The following is a 17,735-nucleotide window of genomic DNA, read 5'->3' as shown; positions in this document are numbered from 1 at the left end:
TATGTACTGCAATTATGAGAAGAGTTAAGAGAAAGTAAAACAAAACAAGAACAAAAGCTTGATTAATAAACACTCTCCTCTCACAGCGGTTCAAACGTCTCTATTTGCAGCGAAAGCAGAAAAGAGCTCAGACCGCTGACCAGAACCTGCAAGCTGCTCCACATTTAGACCGCTTGAGGGTTTTCAAGGTTGACCTTGAACTTCTAGTCTCATGAAAACAGAAATCCGTCATCGCCGTCGAGTCTTTAGTTTAGCTCTGCATGACAAAGTGGCGCAGCAGCAGAAAACCGGGGGATTATGGTGTGGGAAGAAGAGCATCGGCGGTAAATGGTGACAAAGTCTTTCGAGAATAGCGTGAAAGCTGAAGCTGGTGGGTGGCAATGCCAGAGCGTCGAGGAGGAAGAGAAGCCTCCGGAGTGTTTCTAGACTGAGGAAGAGGAGGGCTGAAGGAGAGAGGACAGGGCTCAGAGGCGGGTCAGGCTGTCGTTACCGTTCTCCAGGTTCTCGTTGCTCTCGTAGCAGCCCGAGTCCCGCGGCGAGTCGCCCAGGGCGCCGCGCCGGTCCAGGAGCAGCTTCTCCTGGGACGGTCCGGACTGGGCGCTTCGCTCGGGGTCGCTGCTTCCTGCAGCCACCAGCAGGGGGCAGACAGTCACATTAGCGTCACATTTACATCTGAGCATCTGCATGTGAATATTTTTATACATACAAAATTTCCAAATTCAATTTTCCAAATTCAGTTATTTGCTTCAATAATATTTTTTCTTAAAGAAACAGAACTTTACTATGATTACCACACGAAGGAATGAAGGAAACTTAAGACATAAAGGAAGCATAGAAAGACATCAAAGACATGAAGGACGGAAGCAAGGAAGGATATCAAAGGAAGGGAGGAAGGAAAGAAAGAAGGAATGATACAGGAGACATGGAGAAAGGAAGCAAGGAAGGATATTGCAGAAAGGAAAGAAGGAAGGAATGAACGACAAAATGAAGGAAGGTATCCTTCCTTCTTTCATGTCCTTCTTTCAAGGACATGAAAGAAGGAAGGAAGGATACCAAAGACATTTGGTGAGAGCTGGAAAATAAATCAAGTGTGGGTTGAGTATTTTTCCTACTGTTTTGTTTTTCCACATTTATTCTGAGTTGGACATCACTTTTTTTCCTCCCGTCTTTGCAGGACTCCTGTCTGCGCCGTTTCAGACCCACCTTCGTACTCCTGCAGCAGCTCCACGGCGGTGAGCAGCACCGCTCTGTGCTGGGGGTCTGTGATGTTCAGCTCGTCCAGGTCTTCCTCTTCCAGCAGCTGGAACGTGTCCAGATCCTCGTAGCCGTTAAAAAGGAAGGTGGGGAGATGCTCCTGAGGAGAGGAGAGGAGAGAGGAGAGGAGAGATGTTTTTGTAAAGTTTGACAAGTCATGAAACTAAATTAATCCCAAACAGATTTCAAAAAGCTCCAAATACAGTTTGGAAGTTTTCTCATGCATTTGATTGTATTATCTGGATTTATTATACTCATTTCTGAGCAATAAGTATTGCAAACATATAGGAAATGAAAGAAGTGGAAAAGTTTTTCTTTCAATTAGAAGGCAGAAAGGCAAGTACTGTGAGCCGACTGAGTCTAAACTCAAAATAATTATCTTTTTCGATCACACCATCCGTAGGCGCTACCAGATGGAGTATTCAGCTGCATTCATTCTCACACTCAGATAAAATCCAGTGAAACAGTGCACTTGACAGCAACACTCTTTGGTGAGGAAGTTGTTACTGGAGGAAACAAAACCTTAACGTTATTTCCAGATTCACTTAGCTGCTTAAAAATTAAGTTAGACGAAGAGCAAAAACTTCAACTGATTATCAATCTCTAAGAAAGTTCTTTAAGCTTGGCGTAAACTCATCAGCTGCATGTTTTTCTCGAGTGTGGTCATGTTCTTCTGTGTTTCCCATTTTGAACTGTGGTTACAGTGTGGTTGATGCAGTGGTTGACCCCTTCCTCTTGAGGTCCTTGCTTTAGCACCAAAAACTCCTGCATGTTTCTGTTTGTGGCTGCTTGTCGTCACGTTTACCTTCAGATTAATGCGCTCCAGCAGCTCCTCCACCGATGTGGGTTTGGGGTGCCGGGCCTTTCTCCTCCTGCGCGTCTTCTTGGGCTTCACCTCCTCGTTCAGAACATCCACATAGATGAACTTGAAGGTGCCGACTTTCCCGTTGAGCATTCCCATCCAGGTGCCCATCGGGGGCTTACTGATGATGTCGATCACGTCTCCACACTGCAATCAGAGCTTTGGAGTGAGTTTCTTTTGATATATCAGGTGTTCTCTGTGTATTGTGTGATTTAGGGTGTTTTCACACCTTTTAGTCTGATTTGGGACCAAAATTGCAACATTTGTTACATTTTCAGCTGATGCAGTTCACTTTTGTAGGCACTGTGTCAAACAATCCAAACTAATTGAAAACCGGCCCACGCAACCATCGCCTCTGGTGGCGCTGAACCAAGAACTACTGCAGAAAATGTCACAAAAACCTCAGAAGAAGACACTGAACGCAACATTTAGTAGAAGAAACAGATTTTAGTGGTTGTATGACTTTTTTTTCGTTGCTAGTCAACGACCACGAGGCATTTCTCCCATTAGCAGTAGACTCTTGTGTTTGTTTTGGTTGTATTTACCCAGAATACCCTGCGTTATAGTCCACTTCCTGCTTTTGCAGCTGTCTCTCTGTTCTGCTGAACCGCACCAGAGTTCACTTCAACTGAACTGAAATTGTGGTTCTTAAATGGACTAGAGTTTGATTCCGCCTTCACGCCTCCCCAAACGAACCAGAGTACGATTGAAGTGGCCCAAACAGGGCTGGTATGAACGCGACCTTATTGCAGTGCACCTTCAGTTTGAGGGAGTCCGTGTCGTAGGGACTCGGGATGAAGTCGGTGTGAACCAGCGCGCGTCCGCAGAAAGGTCCACGGTAAGGCAACTCGTCTTCTTCTCCGTCCTCCGACTTCACACTTTCTCTGTTGCTGTTGGACGAGTCGGTGGTGCCGACCGTCTGGCCGCCTACGAAAATCACAAAAAAAAAAAAAAAAAAACATCAAGATCACGAGCCTTTATGGGTCAATCAGCAATTTTTCATCTGCTTTCTAACAGATGAAAAATGCTTGGACGATAAACACAACACATCTGGTCAAACAAAACTAGGCAAATCCTACCTAACAGCAGCGAACCAGCTGACTTACTCATGGAGCTCTGGCCGCTGAGGGAGCTCCTCAGGCTTTCCACGGAGCCTCCTGGCTTCAGTTTGGGTTTCTCCAAAGAGTCGGAGTCGGTCTGAGGCGAGTGAGGGCAGCTGGCTACTCGGTCAGGACTCGACTGTGGCAAAGTAGAGCAAGAATAAAGAGGTTATTACCAGAGTTTTTAATGGGTTTGATGACCAAGGTTCAACACGCCGTACCTGCTCGGAGAGAGAACAATGGTATCTCTTGGATATGTGTTTTCTCATGGTTTCCCTCACTGACTTGACTTTTTTACCCAGAGAAATCCGTGACAGCGAGGGAGACTTGACTTCGCTTCTCAAGCCACTCTCTCCATCTTTTGTCTAATTTAAACAGAAAAAGAAGGAGAATGGTTCAATGCCTTGGAAAAGTATTCACACATCACTTTGCTGCATTCCAACCACAAACTCCATTAAATTACACTGGGATGTTTTAAGCACACATTCAACCCTTTTTACCCCTAAACAAACTCAAGCGCAGTATAAATCAGTACACTAACGATTGTAACACAGAAAATGCTAAGGATATATTTAGAAGTCAAGAGTTGGTTAGCACAGTATTGAAGTTAGCCCATTTTAAATTTCAGTAACGTACAGTGCTGTCGATGTCAGAAGTGACTGTTTGAACGGAGCGACTTGTCAGGTCAAATCCTCCAAAGCTGCAAGCTCTCTGCGAGAAACCACAGAAGAAAACATTCAAAAGTTCAGAGTTTGGAAACAGATACGAGGAACAATGTTCTGTCTGCACTGTACTGATTCAATGTGCAGCATTTTAACATACAAGCAGAAACTAATAGATACACAAGACAACAGAGTCCCATGTCACATAACTGGTCTGGACTGAACCAGGAAGGAAGTAAAAAAAATAAATAAATAAAAAAAGTAAACTGGTGAATGACCAGACAGAAGCTCAAAAATACAATATTTTTATGACCAGTGAACGGTCCTTCAGTCCTGCCAAGTGGTGTGAATCTGACATCCCTTGAATCACAGAAACACTCTTCGGTCTGGAAGCTGTTACTGAGGGAAGGAAACTAGGTGTGTGCGCATCCTTAAGAAGACTTAATGTATCTATAATGAAGGCATTAAAATATCTTAAATTCATGCATCTAAAATCGTTTAGGCTACCGCTAACTAGCTGCTAACATATCTTTGCTAGCTAGTCTCAGTATCTGCGTCTATCATGGGTAAGTGCAAATTTATCGCCACTTGGCTGAACGAAGTTACATTTCGGTGGAGAAATAGGTTTTGTTAAGAAAATAAATTTAAAATAAGCTAGTTGTAAAAACTTAACCATATGTTCAATATTAGATCAAATTAATAGTGTCTTAAATATGAAAATCCACTCCAAATTATATCCATGGTTTAATCAGCGTCATCTCTTAAGTAGGATATTTCTATTGAAACATATGACACTAAGTTGAATTAAAATAATTTAGCCTGTAGCTCTCTATAATTTAAAACACAGCTAGTCTCTCTGTGAACTGAGCAGGCATTCACAGGGGGTTGTGACTGTGTGCGAGTTTAACCTTTTGACCACATTGATAAGATTCAACAGCTGCTGTAAAACAATCTGGTCCTGCCAACAGAGTAGAGCTTCCTCTTGGGACAGGGCCATAAAAAACATCTGTCTGCACTCAAAAGAAAATAACACTTCTTTGATCTTAAAAACAGGTTTTTACTGGAACATAGTCAACTAGATTTAAATGAACTTAGCTAAGGACACTCCCCTAAATTAGAATACAGCAGAGAAGGGAAACACGCCCTCCCTTTAAAAGTACAGGACCCGGAACCTTAACTTCAGATCCGGGGTTACCCGTGATGCTGTCTCCGGGGAACGGTGCATCGGTCAAATGGTTCCCCGTAAGTTTGTCTTGGTGTGTGGATGTCTGTGGAGTGAGGTAAATATTGAATTGGATGCGGGTCTGTGATTTTATTGAGTTTTGCCAATTTCATTAGTTGTTTATCTAATAAATGTTGTTATATTTGGACTTGGTAAAAAGTGTCTTTGTCTTTATGATTCAGCTGATAAAATGACGACATCAAGGAATCCGGGCAGAAGAGAGAATAAAACGACCCAAAAGATTTTAATTATTCTTCTTCTGATTTAAATGAACAGTTTTAACTTTCTTTAATAGTGGTCTTAAAAAGTCTTAAATTTGAGTTGTTTCATGCAGATACTGATTTCTAGAGTTAGCGATGCTAACTGTGCTAATTGAAGTATTACGACCTGGTTTTACTTCTGCGTTGTTTTGCATTGCTCACTCTCACACCGTGTGACGTAGCCTCTCTTTTTAAATCAGTACCTTTCACTCATTGCAGGAAGCATTGCTAGCAACATTTAGTTTCCAAATATTGATACCGGCAGATCAGAACATTACAATTACCGTATATTAGAAATCAATCAGAATATTCTAACCAACATGATGCAGTACTCCAGTACCATCAGTACTCACTCCATGATGGCTAAGCAAGCCCAGAGCCCGATGACGGAGCTCTCCGTCGGTCACCGACCGCGCCATTTTGGGCTCGTCTTCGCCGCACCCCTCCGTTTCCGAGAAGGAGGAGCCCTCGCCGGCCTCCGCCACACCGGCCTCCTGGTGAGTGGGGCTCCCGCTGCTCCTCCCGCAGCCCTGCGCTGCCTTCTGGCTGCTGCACGTGTCCAGACTGCTGGAGGACGGGGATGTGGTCAGGCTGTCGGAGTCCAGCTGCTTCTGCAGAGCCGAAGCCAAGGAGTCCAGGGGACAAACCAAGGGTTTCCTCTGCACACCTGGATGCTGGGAGACGCTGCCCTCACCACAGGGTAGACCATCTACACTCAGGCTCTCTGGGCAAACAAACGTACAAGTCACATGAAAACTGAGTTCTTAGTAGGACAGGGATTTATGTAGAGTTTGCACAATTATAAACGACTACAGTCTGTTCACTCAACTACACAAATGCTAAGAAACGATGCTCATCTAATCTGACCAGAGGTTTAACCAGAGAAACAACCAAGAGGTCCAGTGGTAACTCAGGAGGAGCTGCAGAGATTCTCAGCTCAGGTGGGGGATGCTCTTAGCTTTCACACCACAAATCTGGATTTTTTTTTGTCCACAAGCTTGGTGAGATGAAAGCCATTGTTGAAAGAAAGCAAGGAGAAGTCATGAGAGCAGCATCCTGCTTTAGGGATGCATTTCATCATTGGGAAAATACATACATTTTTATAAATCACCATTTATTGACATAAAATTGTTTTGATTTTATAAATGTGGCAGGGAGCTGGTTGAACTTTGATGACCTCTGGAAACATGTCCTAATATCTTTAAACAAACTATTTGCTGCACAAATGTTTGACACCAGTTTCATTTGATTTGAAGAAGGGGAGTAAGGAAGACAAACTTCACTCAGATGGAAGCTGGTCCAAAAGTGATGCAAACATGGATGATGTTAAATATAAAGAAACGCGGGAGACAAAACAGAACCGGAACCAGAACCAGAGATTGATGAAGAGGTTCAACTTCCAATCACCCTGAAAACAACAGGAGCTACACAGACCTGGCTTAGAGCAAACCATATTTATTTATCTAGAAGAATCCCCTACTCAGATTTCAAACCTAAATCCAATTCAGAATCGCTAATAAGAGTTGAAAGTTATCGACAGACATTTTTGGGAAACTTTGCACTGAAGGATCAACAACAAAATTCAGACTGAAGCTGAGGCAAACCCAGCAGACCTGCAGCTGTACGTGTGGTTTCACACCGAGGACGGAGAGCGAGGGTTAGGTGAACACTTTCACATCACATTTTCACTTGTGAAACAAAAAGGTTCAAGGGTTAGTAATACTTTTATGTGTATGTAAAGAGAGAGAGGCTTCAGTACCGTCCGCTGCGAGCCTTTTGGACTCATCTATTCTGATCAGCTTCTTCTTCACTTTCCGAGTGGAGTTGACCAGTTTGTGGAGCCTTTTGAATGTCGGAGATTCCTCCTCATGGTCAGACTGCTCAACAGGCTACAAAAAAATAAAAAATAAATTATTGTTGATATTCCCATCTTAATTTAATTGAACATTTTCTAAAGTTTACAAACAGTAACACAGCCTGCCTCTACTTCTTGTTACAGAACATGGTTGCGTATAAATACACTGCAGGAAACCACAGAAGTATTACTGCGCATCAAGCAGATGGCAAACCATTAAGCTACGTGTGAAAGCAAGGCTAAAATCAGGTGTGTGAAAAGGCACGGGTGTGTGCTCGGAAATAACGCCAACCACCGTCTGAACTGGAAAGCCAGCGGCGTGTCTAAGGTCTGACCAGAACGAAGGCAGCGAGTGTGACCCAGAATACTCATTTGGAGACAAAACGACAGCCGGTTATAAACAGAAACTTCAATATGAGGGGAAATTAGAGAGAAAACACCAAATGAAGTTCATCAGAAGCAGAAAGGACGTTCAGATGAATCTGAAAAATGTGCCCTAATTGCCCCACTGGTGCATAAAAGAGCTGTGGCATGCATAACAGTGGCCCTGTGCTGAATCCGGCCGCCCGCTGCAGCACAATGGGGGGTTAGCGCTTTGACAGCAATGAATAGGAGTCCAGCCGGAGCCCTGCGGTTGGGAAAGGGCCCCGAGCTGCAGAGCTTTAGAGGGGCCTCGGTTCACCACCGGGACACGGGCAGAGCCAAAGAGGGGAAGTGCTGTCAACAGCTCAGCAGCCTTGGCAACAGCAAACCAGAGGCGCCGCCGCTGCGTGAGTTAGCGATTCAGAGGTAAACAACGAGCGAGGGCCCTGGAGAGCGGAGAGACTCACGGTGCAGCTGAACGAGTCGTTTGGACCGGGCCCCGAGGGGTCCAGGGACTCGGGGGTGTCGCATCGGCTCGTCTGTCTGCTCTGGGTCTCGAACTCCTTCAGCTGCAAAGAGAGACAGAAGCATTTCGGTTGGTTCAGTGAGACAAGGGAAGTTTGTCGTAACAAGCAGTTAATTAATTAAGCTCATGATTAAATTATAAAAGTCCTGAAGGAGAATTTTGTTTACAGAAACCTCATAAATCCTTTTATTTGTCATTTCTATTGTTTTATTTGTTTTGGATATTTAAAATGTCTTCCAGCTCCAGTTTTAAAAGTTAATTGGAATTGAAAGTTTATTATTATTATGCTGTTACCATTATGTTTACTTCAACATGTTCAGAAAACAAGAATATTATCGTTTATCGCAATAAATTCTAGAGCATTTTATCACTCGGAGTCATACAGGTAAATATGGTTTACAGTTCAACAGCGGAGAAGAGGATGGGACACATTTCATTTATGTTTTTAGGTTAAATAAAACATACAGATGCATCTCAATAAATGAGATCTTCAGTAAATTCAACATGTGAAACATTTTTCACACATTGACGTATCTAAAACATTTATTTTTAATCTTAGTTTTGATGATTATTATAACATCATAAAGTGTGAATATAAATGAGCTTAGACAGGATTTTTTAAAGTCCAGACATGCAAAGTTATGGCTACGCTAACACTACTGAGCTAATGGTCGTCAGTCCTTCAGCAAAAGATTTGAGCCAAAATGGGTCAGTGCTGGAAAAGCTGGTTGTTTACAGAATACTGGATCAACATTTTTTTACAGGAAAGTTGTGTGGAAGGAAAAAATGTGGAACCATATGTTTACAAATGACTCTGTAACAAAAGTACCCAGGAAATGTGCGCTGTTAAACTAGCATGAGCTTCCACAACACCTCAGCAAGGTGTTGCTGCAAGGATGCAGCAATTTATGCAAAAACAACCCAGATATGGAGTAAAAACATTGCTTTTTATTGATGTTATGGAATATTAAACTTATTTCAGAAACAGAATTTGGAGTTTTGCTCAGCTGCATTCATCAACATTTACATAAAGACATGAAATAAACCACCCTGTCTTTACTGAATCTACATAATGAGTTTCAGTTCTGATCATCCTTGATGATGTCATGTATTTATCTCCACCTGTTTGCTCATTTTAACTTTTTTTTTTAAAAGAAACTTTTTTTTCTAACAGGTCTTTGTTGATTATATTGTCTCAATTCACTGTAACTTTTCTATTTTGCGAATACAATATTTATGACTCCATACCCGTGCGAGCGCTTCCTCTATCGAGATCATATTCTCCTTCACCATCATCATCAGCTGAATACGCTCTTCATCGCTCATCGTGATCTCGCTGGCAACGAAGCCAACATCGTCACCTGAAACAAACAAGCGCAGTGTTTAAATCAGCAGGACAAATAATAAAACACTGAGCTATATTGTTCAATAACTTGTATTAATCACATTATTTTCCTGGGTTTTGTTTTACCTTTTGAAGTCTGGCGCATCACTCCCTTCTGTGACTTGCGGAAACTCTGCCATAAAGACTTGCTCTTTTTCCTCGCATCCCATTTTCCTGAAGAGAAACACGCAAGGAGCACGCCTTTTTAATTTGGCATTAAAAATGAAAACATGATTACGATATTTACAGGAAGAGTCGTGGAAATCTGTGGACTCCAGTAAAAAGTTCTTCTTACCTCCTGATCCGTCGTCCGAGCTGGATTTGTGGACAGGAAACCTGAAGACATTAAATCCACATTTAACTTTTGAATTGTTTAGATGTAAAGTCAAACCCCCGACCAGAGCCAGTACCTTCGATCCAAAATTATTCTCTTCATCCTCAATCCCTTTTCACCATTTTCCACCCCCTTATCAAGAAGTCTTGTCTGTCTTCTCCACTTACGTCAGATTCACAGAGAACAAGCTCGTGAAAACCCAAAAGGAATCACAAAGGCGCACTGTGCCTCATGACAACAGCAGGGCAAATTAAAGCGGTGGAAGCGGACGAAGCAGAGTCTGTGCTGCTCCGCGTTGATGAACAGAGGTCAGCGCTCTGTGGCCATCCCTGGAACAATGGAGGCTTTTTCTCTTCTGGTTGGGGTTTTGTGGCAGCAGCAGCAGCAGCAGCAGCAGCAGCAGCGTGGCGTCTGAATTCCCCACACACTTTCACACTCAGTCTCTGTCTCTCTGTCTGTCTCTGGGCTCTTTGTTATGCATGACTGTCAGTCCCTCCCTCAGCTGACTCCTGTTGTTGTTTCTGTGCATTTGCCTTCAAACAGATCAGACCTGCTTTGTGGTAAATCAGGCATTCAGGTCAACCATTCTCTTCACAGAATACAGAGAGCAACTACAAGCTACAGAAATAAATAATTGTCTTATTTTATTACTATTTTATAGAAGCCAAATGCAAATTAAGCCCTTTTTATAGCAGCTGGCTGCATGTTGCAGTTGAGGGGCCTGCTGACCATCACCCTAATCTTTAACTCCACATGCAGGTAATGAGCTGGGCGGCTCTGAAACAACATTACTAAAATATTAGCAACAGCTTCCACATTAAAGAGGATTGATAACAGTGCATTAATGCTTAGCTGTGCTGCGTTTACTGATCAAAACTGGATTGGATTTCTGAGTTTTTGACAGGTCAGATACCGGTGAGTATTGGACAAATTTCTAATCCATCATAGTCAAGGTGGTTTTGCATTTGAGATTTTTAACGTCATTTTATTTTATCTAGGTTTTTGTTTTTATAACCCGTGTCCTGCAGTGTGAGCTAAAATATTTTCTTTAAAAAAGGCTGCTGCATTTAGATTATATTCTAGCTATACTACAGCATTTCCTCATCACTACTCCTAAAAAAAGAAGCTAGTTTTATGTTCTGCTGTGCATGATTACATAAAAAAATGGATTCATTATTAATTTAGCCTCAAATAAATTCAGCAGAAAGTGGAGATTTGCACAGCCTAGACAAGGACAACAACAGATCTAATTATGCTCCCTTCTTGTTTGGCAGCTAATTGTCAGCTTCCTGAGGTAAATCCCACCAAGAAATTTAGGAATAAAATTAGATTTTTAACTGCAACGTTGGGATTTTAAGAATAAAATGTGAGAAATAAAAATGTCTTTGATTTGATTATTTTTTCAGGCTTGTGAGGTTATTTGCAACAATATGCTTTCAGCCCACTAGGGGGCAGTATGCACATCTTCTGAGTGGATGTGAAAGTTGAGTAAATTCTTTTGTTTCCTACAACTGCATCCAGATTTATGATAAGACTGGTAGTTAGAATGAAATGTCTGAACTTTCAGTCTCTCTTCCTCTCTCAAACAATCCTGATCGATTAATCACGACTCTTTGGCATTAGTCATCACCTATGTCCGTTTTTCTAAATCTGATTCAGCTTTCTAAGGAAAAAAAAAATGTGAGTAATCCTTATAAACCTTCGGAAGAGACAATGAAGGGAAGGAAGGAAGTGCGAAGGTTACGCAGAAACGCTTCATAAGTGTGACAGCGGGGTCAGCAGGAAGGGGAGGAAACGCACGTGGCCTCAGGCCTGACGGAGATAATGGAGGAAGCCTAATCAGGCCGCAGCCCGCAGACGTAGATCCAGACTGCAGATCCTAGATCTGACCCTCCCTTTACTGAGAGAACCGGTCGTTAACGGTTTTGTTTGTACCTCCTCTCAGTCTCCGGAGTCGATGTGCCGCTGCTGAGTCCAAGAGATTCCTGAAAAGATGAGAATCAATCGATGAGACGTTTAAGAGTTTCAAATCTGAATTCCTGAAGATCACAAAACTATTGCTTCACATTGTGTTCTGATGTGAACCAGCAGCAAATAAACGTCTCATGTTCCGCCTCGTGTTTACATCTGTAGGCCGCAGTTTCAAGGACAGCTCTTCCGCATCCCCAGCCAGTCAGATGTTACTTTTTGGGCTTCTCACGTTGCTTTACCCGGCGATCATCGTGACCTGGCGACCCCTCCCGGCCGCCTATCGAGCGGTTTTGTCCTGCTGACGCACAGAACAGGAAGCGGCAGTGTTCTCCTGGGGTCTGACACTCACCTGGAGCTGAGAGCGGAGGTGTGGCGACGCGGCCGCTGAGTCAACCTTTCCCTGAAACGCAGTGGGAGCAGAGGAGTAAATCACAGTGTCATCGTAATGAAACACTTGGCTTGAGGTTCGTCTGGTTTATATGGTCAGTAAACATTTTCAAAGTGTTACTTTAAGGGCTGTTTAATTGCGTCTGAGCCCAAACGGGGCAGGACATCAACACCTACAGGCGGTTCGTTTGTTTTTTCTCTCAGCGCCTTAGTTACAGGGGATGTGAAAATAGTACGTTTCTGATAAAATGTCAGATTTTTGTCCTTTTTCCACCTTTAGTGACACAAGCAATAACAATAAGGCCTGTCACAATAAGCAATAAATCAATTTACCGCAATAAAATTTAAAACATTTAAAATGTTTCTCTTTTATCTCTTTCTGCCAAAAACTGGATGACTAAATCTTCAGTCTGGTACTTTGGTCTCAAATAGCTCTTATTTAGTCTCTTATTTTGAAGGACCGTTTTGTTTACAGAGACTAAAGTATCCATTTTATTTGTCGTTTCTGTTGTTTCCATTTCCTGTGTTAAACGTTCATTACAATTTAAAGTTTATTGATGTTTCAGGATGTGTTCTTGCATTGTTTTGCCATCACTAAAAAATGGTCTCAAAATAACAATATTATCATTTATCACAATAACATCTGGGACAATTTATCATCCAGCAAACTTTGTTATTGTGACAGGCCTAAATCCGCATACAGAATCACTCAAAAAGAAAATATAAAATATATACACAAACAGAATAAAGGATACAAATATTGTACATTAAGGGCAACATCACCGATTCAAACCAAAAAGTAAACCAATACATTTAAATCTTTTAAAAGGGAAAATGTAGAAAAAGAAAAAAAAAACCTCTGCAATAACCTGCTTGCATAAATCTGCACAATCAAATATTGCATTCAGTCCTTTCAACAGCATCAATGGTTCCAGTGAATCTAATTAACACATGCAGTTAATTAGATAGTGAAACATGGTGGGGGCAGCATCATGCTGTGGGGCTACAGAATCAAAATTATTCAAATCTTATATCCTAATCAACAAGCAAACTGCTTAATGGGATGAAAACTATTATTCTGGAATGGCCTAGTCAAAGTTCTGAACTAAATCCTAAAGAAAATCTATGCGGTTACATGGAGAGATAGAAATATCATTTTAATCTAATAGATTTGGCAGATATACAAAGCTGTGGCATTATGAATCATTCCTACTGATGCAGACTGAAATAATTAAAAGGGGCTTCAAAAAAAAGTATTATTTTGTTCATTTACTTAAATTAGGACAGTGCATATTAATCAAAACGTCAGCAGTTAGCATCAGTGCAATGTTGGAGTTAGCACAACAGCTAAATTCATTTAATTTCAAATACAAGATGCCGTATAAAATAAGCCAATCAGTAGTTTTCCAACAATGTTTCAAAGAGTTTTTAAAGCTGGAGAAGGTGCCACATATAAGTTAAGAGTATTAGTTAATTAAGCTAACAGTTTAAGATCACACATCTGATCAAAATATTAAAAAAAAAATTTTTATACGCGTCTCTGAAAGATTGTTTAAAATGTGCAAATTAAATGTCACTAAGGATAGGAAATAGATGTAAACTGTTTTATTACGATTTAATCTGACCTAAAAACACAGAAGCTGACAGGAGTGTGAACGCTTTCCAGAGCCTCTGTGGAAAGCGCTCCACAGAGGAAAATAAATACCCCTCTTTTGTAGTTTATAGGAGAAAATAGCACCCTGCAAAGATAAAACATGTTATTGAGGCTTCTGCTGCTGCAGGCCGTGTATTTATCCCGAGGAAGACATTTAATCTTCTCTGCTACCTGAACAATGCAGATTTTTCCAGTGACGTCAAACTCTAAAAGAAACAAAAACAAAAAACAACAAAAAGGAAAAAAAAAAAAAGGGTTAAAGATTCCTCACCATCTCCATCTCTTGCACTAGTTTGCGTTTCCGTAGCTCCTCCATCCGTTCGCACACGTCGCTGAGGGAGGTGCCGTAGTACTGCGAGTACTCCTGGGCCAGGTCATCAAGGTTCCCCACAGAGCCATCCTGCCACACACACACACACACACACACACACACACACACAGGTGTCACAAAACCGTGATAAGCCATTGTTTGAAACTTTTGCCGCTGTCGGTGGTAAAACAGATAAGCAGGAAGCGGGAGAGATTAAGCACCAGGAGGGCAAAAGCTGTGATAAAGCCTGTATCTTCACCAGAGCCATCATGTTCCTGCTCAGATATGACCCCTGCGGGGGAAGGAGAGGCCCCGACTGACGCAACTCCGACACTCACCGTCCTCGAAGCCATCGAGACTCGACCTAAGAGGCCGCGGATCAGCCTGCCGTGAACCACAAGGAGTCGGTCACATAACTCCGCTTCACGTTCCTTCAACTGTGCAACTCAGAGGTTTTGGAGGGTTTCTTTTACTGTGCGATGGATTCATTTTTCAGAACACGCTCTTTCCGGTTAATGTGTAAAAATAATAAAAATCAGTTTTAAAAAAATTAAAAGTCTCACTGGTTGATACCGATTCCCAGTTTTCTCTGACATTTGATCAGTTTTTTTTTTTTTTTTTTCACTATTCAGGTGTTCTTCCTATATCATTGGGTTCCGTCAAACTTTATCATGATTTTATCATGTTATTTTGTGGTACTATTGTGATAATGATAAAAATGGTGATTAAAAAACTACTTACTGTCTTCTTTAGGGTAACTGTGGCTGTGAAAACAAACGCTGCTCTTCCCAACTTCAGTCATGTTTACAAATGTTATTGACATTTATGTTCTTGTGGAACAAACTGGACAAAATGATGAACATAACATTTCTAATAATGTCACTTTGCTTTTGGGTCGTTTAACATCTTCAAAGGAAATTGAAATTTTCACAATAAACAACAATAATGGCTCACACCTAATTGATCCCAGTTAAAGAAATGTTAAATGATCAGTATTAAAATCAACTCCTGACACTTTAGTCGATGTGCCGTCATCGATGATTTACGGAAAACTAGTAGATTTCTGGTTTTTCTTCAGGTCTGAGCTGCAAACCTCAACATTTTCCTAAGGACTTTGACATAAAGAGAAGAAATGCACCGTAGATTATTGATAGAGGTACTGATTATTAATCCGAGGGTTTCTATACATTTTTTAATGTGAAGCAAATTTGCAGAGTTCTCAAATATCTTTAGTAAGTTCATAAATGATACAGCAAATATTGTGACAAGAGCCAGATATAAATATCAAAACTTTCAAGACAACAAAATAAGGAAAGAAGGACAGGAAAAAAGAAAAAGTGAAGGAGGAAGAGAAAAAAACCAACACAAGGAATAAAAGAAGGAAGGAGAAAAAGAAGAAAGTTAAGAAGGAAAACCAACAAATGACAGATTGACATATGGAAGGAAATGATTAAAGAGGCATGAGGAAGAAAGGAAGGAATGAAGGAGACAAGGAAAAAAGAAAAAACTGATGGAGAGACGGCAGAAACAAGAAGGAAACAATTGAGGAAGCAAAAAGATAGAAAGGAGGAAGATTGGAATGAGGACGGGTCATAAGACAAGGAGACAAGGAAGAAAGAAAAGGTTTAATGGACGGAGGGAGGAGGAAGATAAATGGGGACAAGGAAGTGAAGCAGACAGGAGACAGAAGAAAAGAAGGGACAAAGTGAAGGATGAAGGAAGGGCATAAATAGGAAGACTGGAAGGATGCAAGGAAAGGAAGAACAAAGAAAAGAGAAGGAAGAAAGAAAGGATATTTGGATAAAAAAATAAACATCAAGAATAAAGGGTGGAAGAAGGAAACTTCTAGGGTCAAGTAAAATGTTTTGCATGATCATTCAGAGCTGGAAAATGTTTAAATCAATCCACACTTTTCATTTTTAAATGAAATTCAAACAAGCTGCATCAAAGTGCATGGATGTAGTCCATGAGTTTATAGTCTGGAAAAAAAAGCAGCTCCTCTGATGCATTTAATGAACAGGATAAAAATCTGACTTTCTTGATAAGAGGTCTTCTGACCTCTTATCCATCCTTGGAAACCAAAACATAAAAATAAAAAATCTCCAGGAAAACCAAACCAAACGGCAGACTATAAGCTCCAAAAACCTGGGAGGCCCTTTCGGACCGCACACACAAACACACGCTGCGTCTGTAATGAGCAGGTACTCCGCTCATAAACCGCCGCACAGATCATCATCATCATCATTACGCCTCACCCTGACGCTTTGCAAACGCTCCCACTGCAGTGGAAAGCGATACTCTGGACTCCGTCGCCTCGTGTCCAGACAGTCCGTGACTGGTCCGACTGTCCAGAAAAAGAGAGGCCCATTCATGGCGAACCCGGTTCCAAGCGGCCTGAGAAATCCTGCCTGCTGTTCGTTCGCTCAATAAATAAGAGCAAGAGCGGGTCGGCCTGAGGAGCTGCGCGCTGCGCCTGGCAGCAGCCACTCTTCTGCCCCCAACAGCCACCGCTTCACATAAGCAGCCCTTTGTACCCGCAGCCACATGATATCGCAGCAGCCTGGGCGCTTATTCGACATGGTTTGGAGAGCGTGTATGAATCCCCACTGTCCTCCATCACGGATGGATGTGCATATAGAGAAAACAAAACTGAACAAACAAGTTAAGAGGCCTGAACTCAAGCTTCGGCCGTTTCCGTGAAAATATTCACCCCAAAAACAAAATCTTTTTTCATTCTGCTCTGGTTTCTAGTGCAAATATCTTGGCACACGTTCATTGAGATGAAGCCAACTTAAAAGTAACTTTCAAGCAAGTTATAGGAGCTTGTATCAATCCTTGATATTGATTGAAAAAGTTTAGCTTCACTTATAATGTGGGAAAAACCTCATGCTAGAAGCATAATACTTTTCCTTATCCATATTAACGACTTATTTATATAAAATCAGCTCTTATATCGTGCTTAAAAGCTACTCTAGTACGAATTTATTTATTTTTTTTGCAGTGTTTTCTCAGCCGTCTGCAAATAGTCGGTGTTCAGGCCGAAGCTGCAGCCTGACACTTCAGCCACAGAGGTTTTAAAAAGAAGAGTGCGGTGTCACGTTTCTCAGCATCACACAGCGAAACAAAAGCTCTGCAATGCCCTGGGGGTCCAGGGTGTGAGTGTTTGTACAGCTCATCTGACTTGTCTTCAGGAAACCAGGCCAAAGTACCAGCAAATCATGTACTTCAGGATGTTAGGAGACTTTGTCCCTGGGTTTGCTTTCAAAAGAACTTTTCACGATAAATGATTGACTCAACACGAACGGATAACTGAGCATGAATGACAAGGTGGACTAAAACTAGAGATCTGTCTGAGAAAGAAATGTAAGGAATGCCACATCTGGATAGATGCAGGACCGGCTTTATGGATTTTGCGTCGAGGATGTTTGAAAGTTACAAAGTTACAGTTTTGTGTGTGTGTGTGTTAAAGGTTCTCCGAGTCGTCAAAGTGAAATAATGACCTAAAACAGAATCAAATCCCCACGTCAAGCGGTCAAAAAGCACGCACATCTCGCTCTGTAGCAAGAAAACTGATTTCTTCAATGAATCTCC

General features: G+C 41.7%; 1 protein-coding gene across 1 annotated transcript in view; it reads right to left on the bottom strand.

Annotated features, from left to right (window-relative positions):
* The window catches only part of LOC106962867 (SAM and SH3 domain-containing protein 1-like), a 22,966-nt gene extending 6,339 nt beyond the window's left edge, over nt 1-16,627 (bottom strand). Inside the window, exons 1-17 of the mRNA XM_015057523.1 lie at nt 16,400-16,627; nt 14,106-14,234; nt 12,143-12,193; nt 11,758-11,807; nt 9,784-9,824; nt 9,576-9,662; nt 9,353-9,465; nt 8,046-8,147; nt 7,120-7,249; nt 5,714-6,084; nt 3,853-3,927; nt 3,438-3,581; nt 3,223-3,355; nt 2,874-3,043; nt 2,060-2,263; nt 1,204-1,354; nt 491-622 (exon numbers count right to left, since the gene is read on the bottom strand). Of these exons, the coding sequence (XP_014913009.1) occupies nt 491-622; nt 1,204-1,354; nt 2,060-2,263; nt 2,874-3,043; nt 3,223-3,355; nt 3,438-3,581; nt 3,853-3,927; nt 5,714-6,084; nt 7,120-7,249; nt 8,046-8,147; nt 9,353-9,465; nt 9,576-9,662; nt 9,784-9,824; nt 11,758-11,807; nt 12,143-12,193; nt 14,106-14,234; nt 16,400-16,516 (2,200 nt within the window). The 5' untranslated portion in view covers nt 16,517-16,627. The remainder of the gene's footprint in view (nt 1-490; nt 623-1,203; nt 1,355-2,059; nt 2,264-2,873; nt 3,044-3,222; nt 3,356-3,437; nt 3,582-3,852; nt 3,928-5,713; nt 6,085-7,119; nt 7,250-8,045; nt 8,148-9,352; nt 9,466-9,575; nt 9,663-9,783; nt 9,825-11,757; nt 11,808-12,142; nt 12,194-14,105; nt 14,235-16,399) is intronic.
* Between the last annotated feature and the right edge of the window lie 1,108 nt (nt 16,628-17,735).

Source organism: Poecilia latipinna, unplaced genomic scaffold, assembly GCF_001443285.1.
Source record: "Poecilia latipinna isolate Pla-1442-1.1 unplaced genomic scaffold, P_latipinna-1.0 Scaffold1468, whole genome shotgun sequence".
NCBI classification, from domain to species: domain Eukaryota; kingdom Metazoa; phylum Chordata; class Actinopteri; order Cyprinodontiformes; family Poeciliidae; genus Poecilia; species Poecilia latipinna.
Note: the sequence above shows the minus strand (reverse complement) of the source record. Positions and strands in the feature narration are given on the sequence as shown.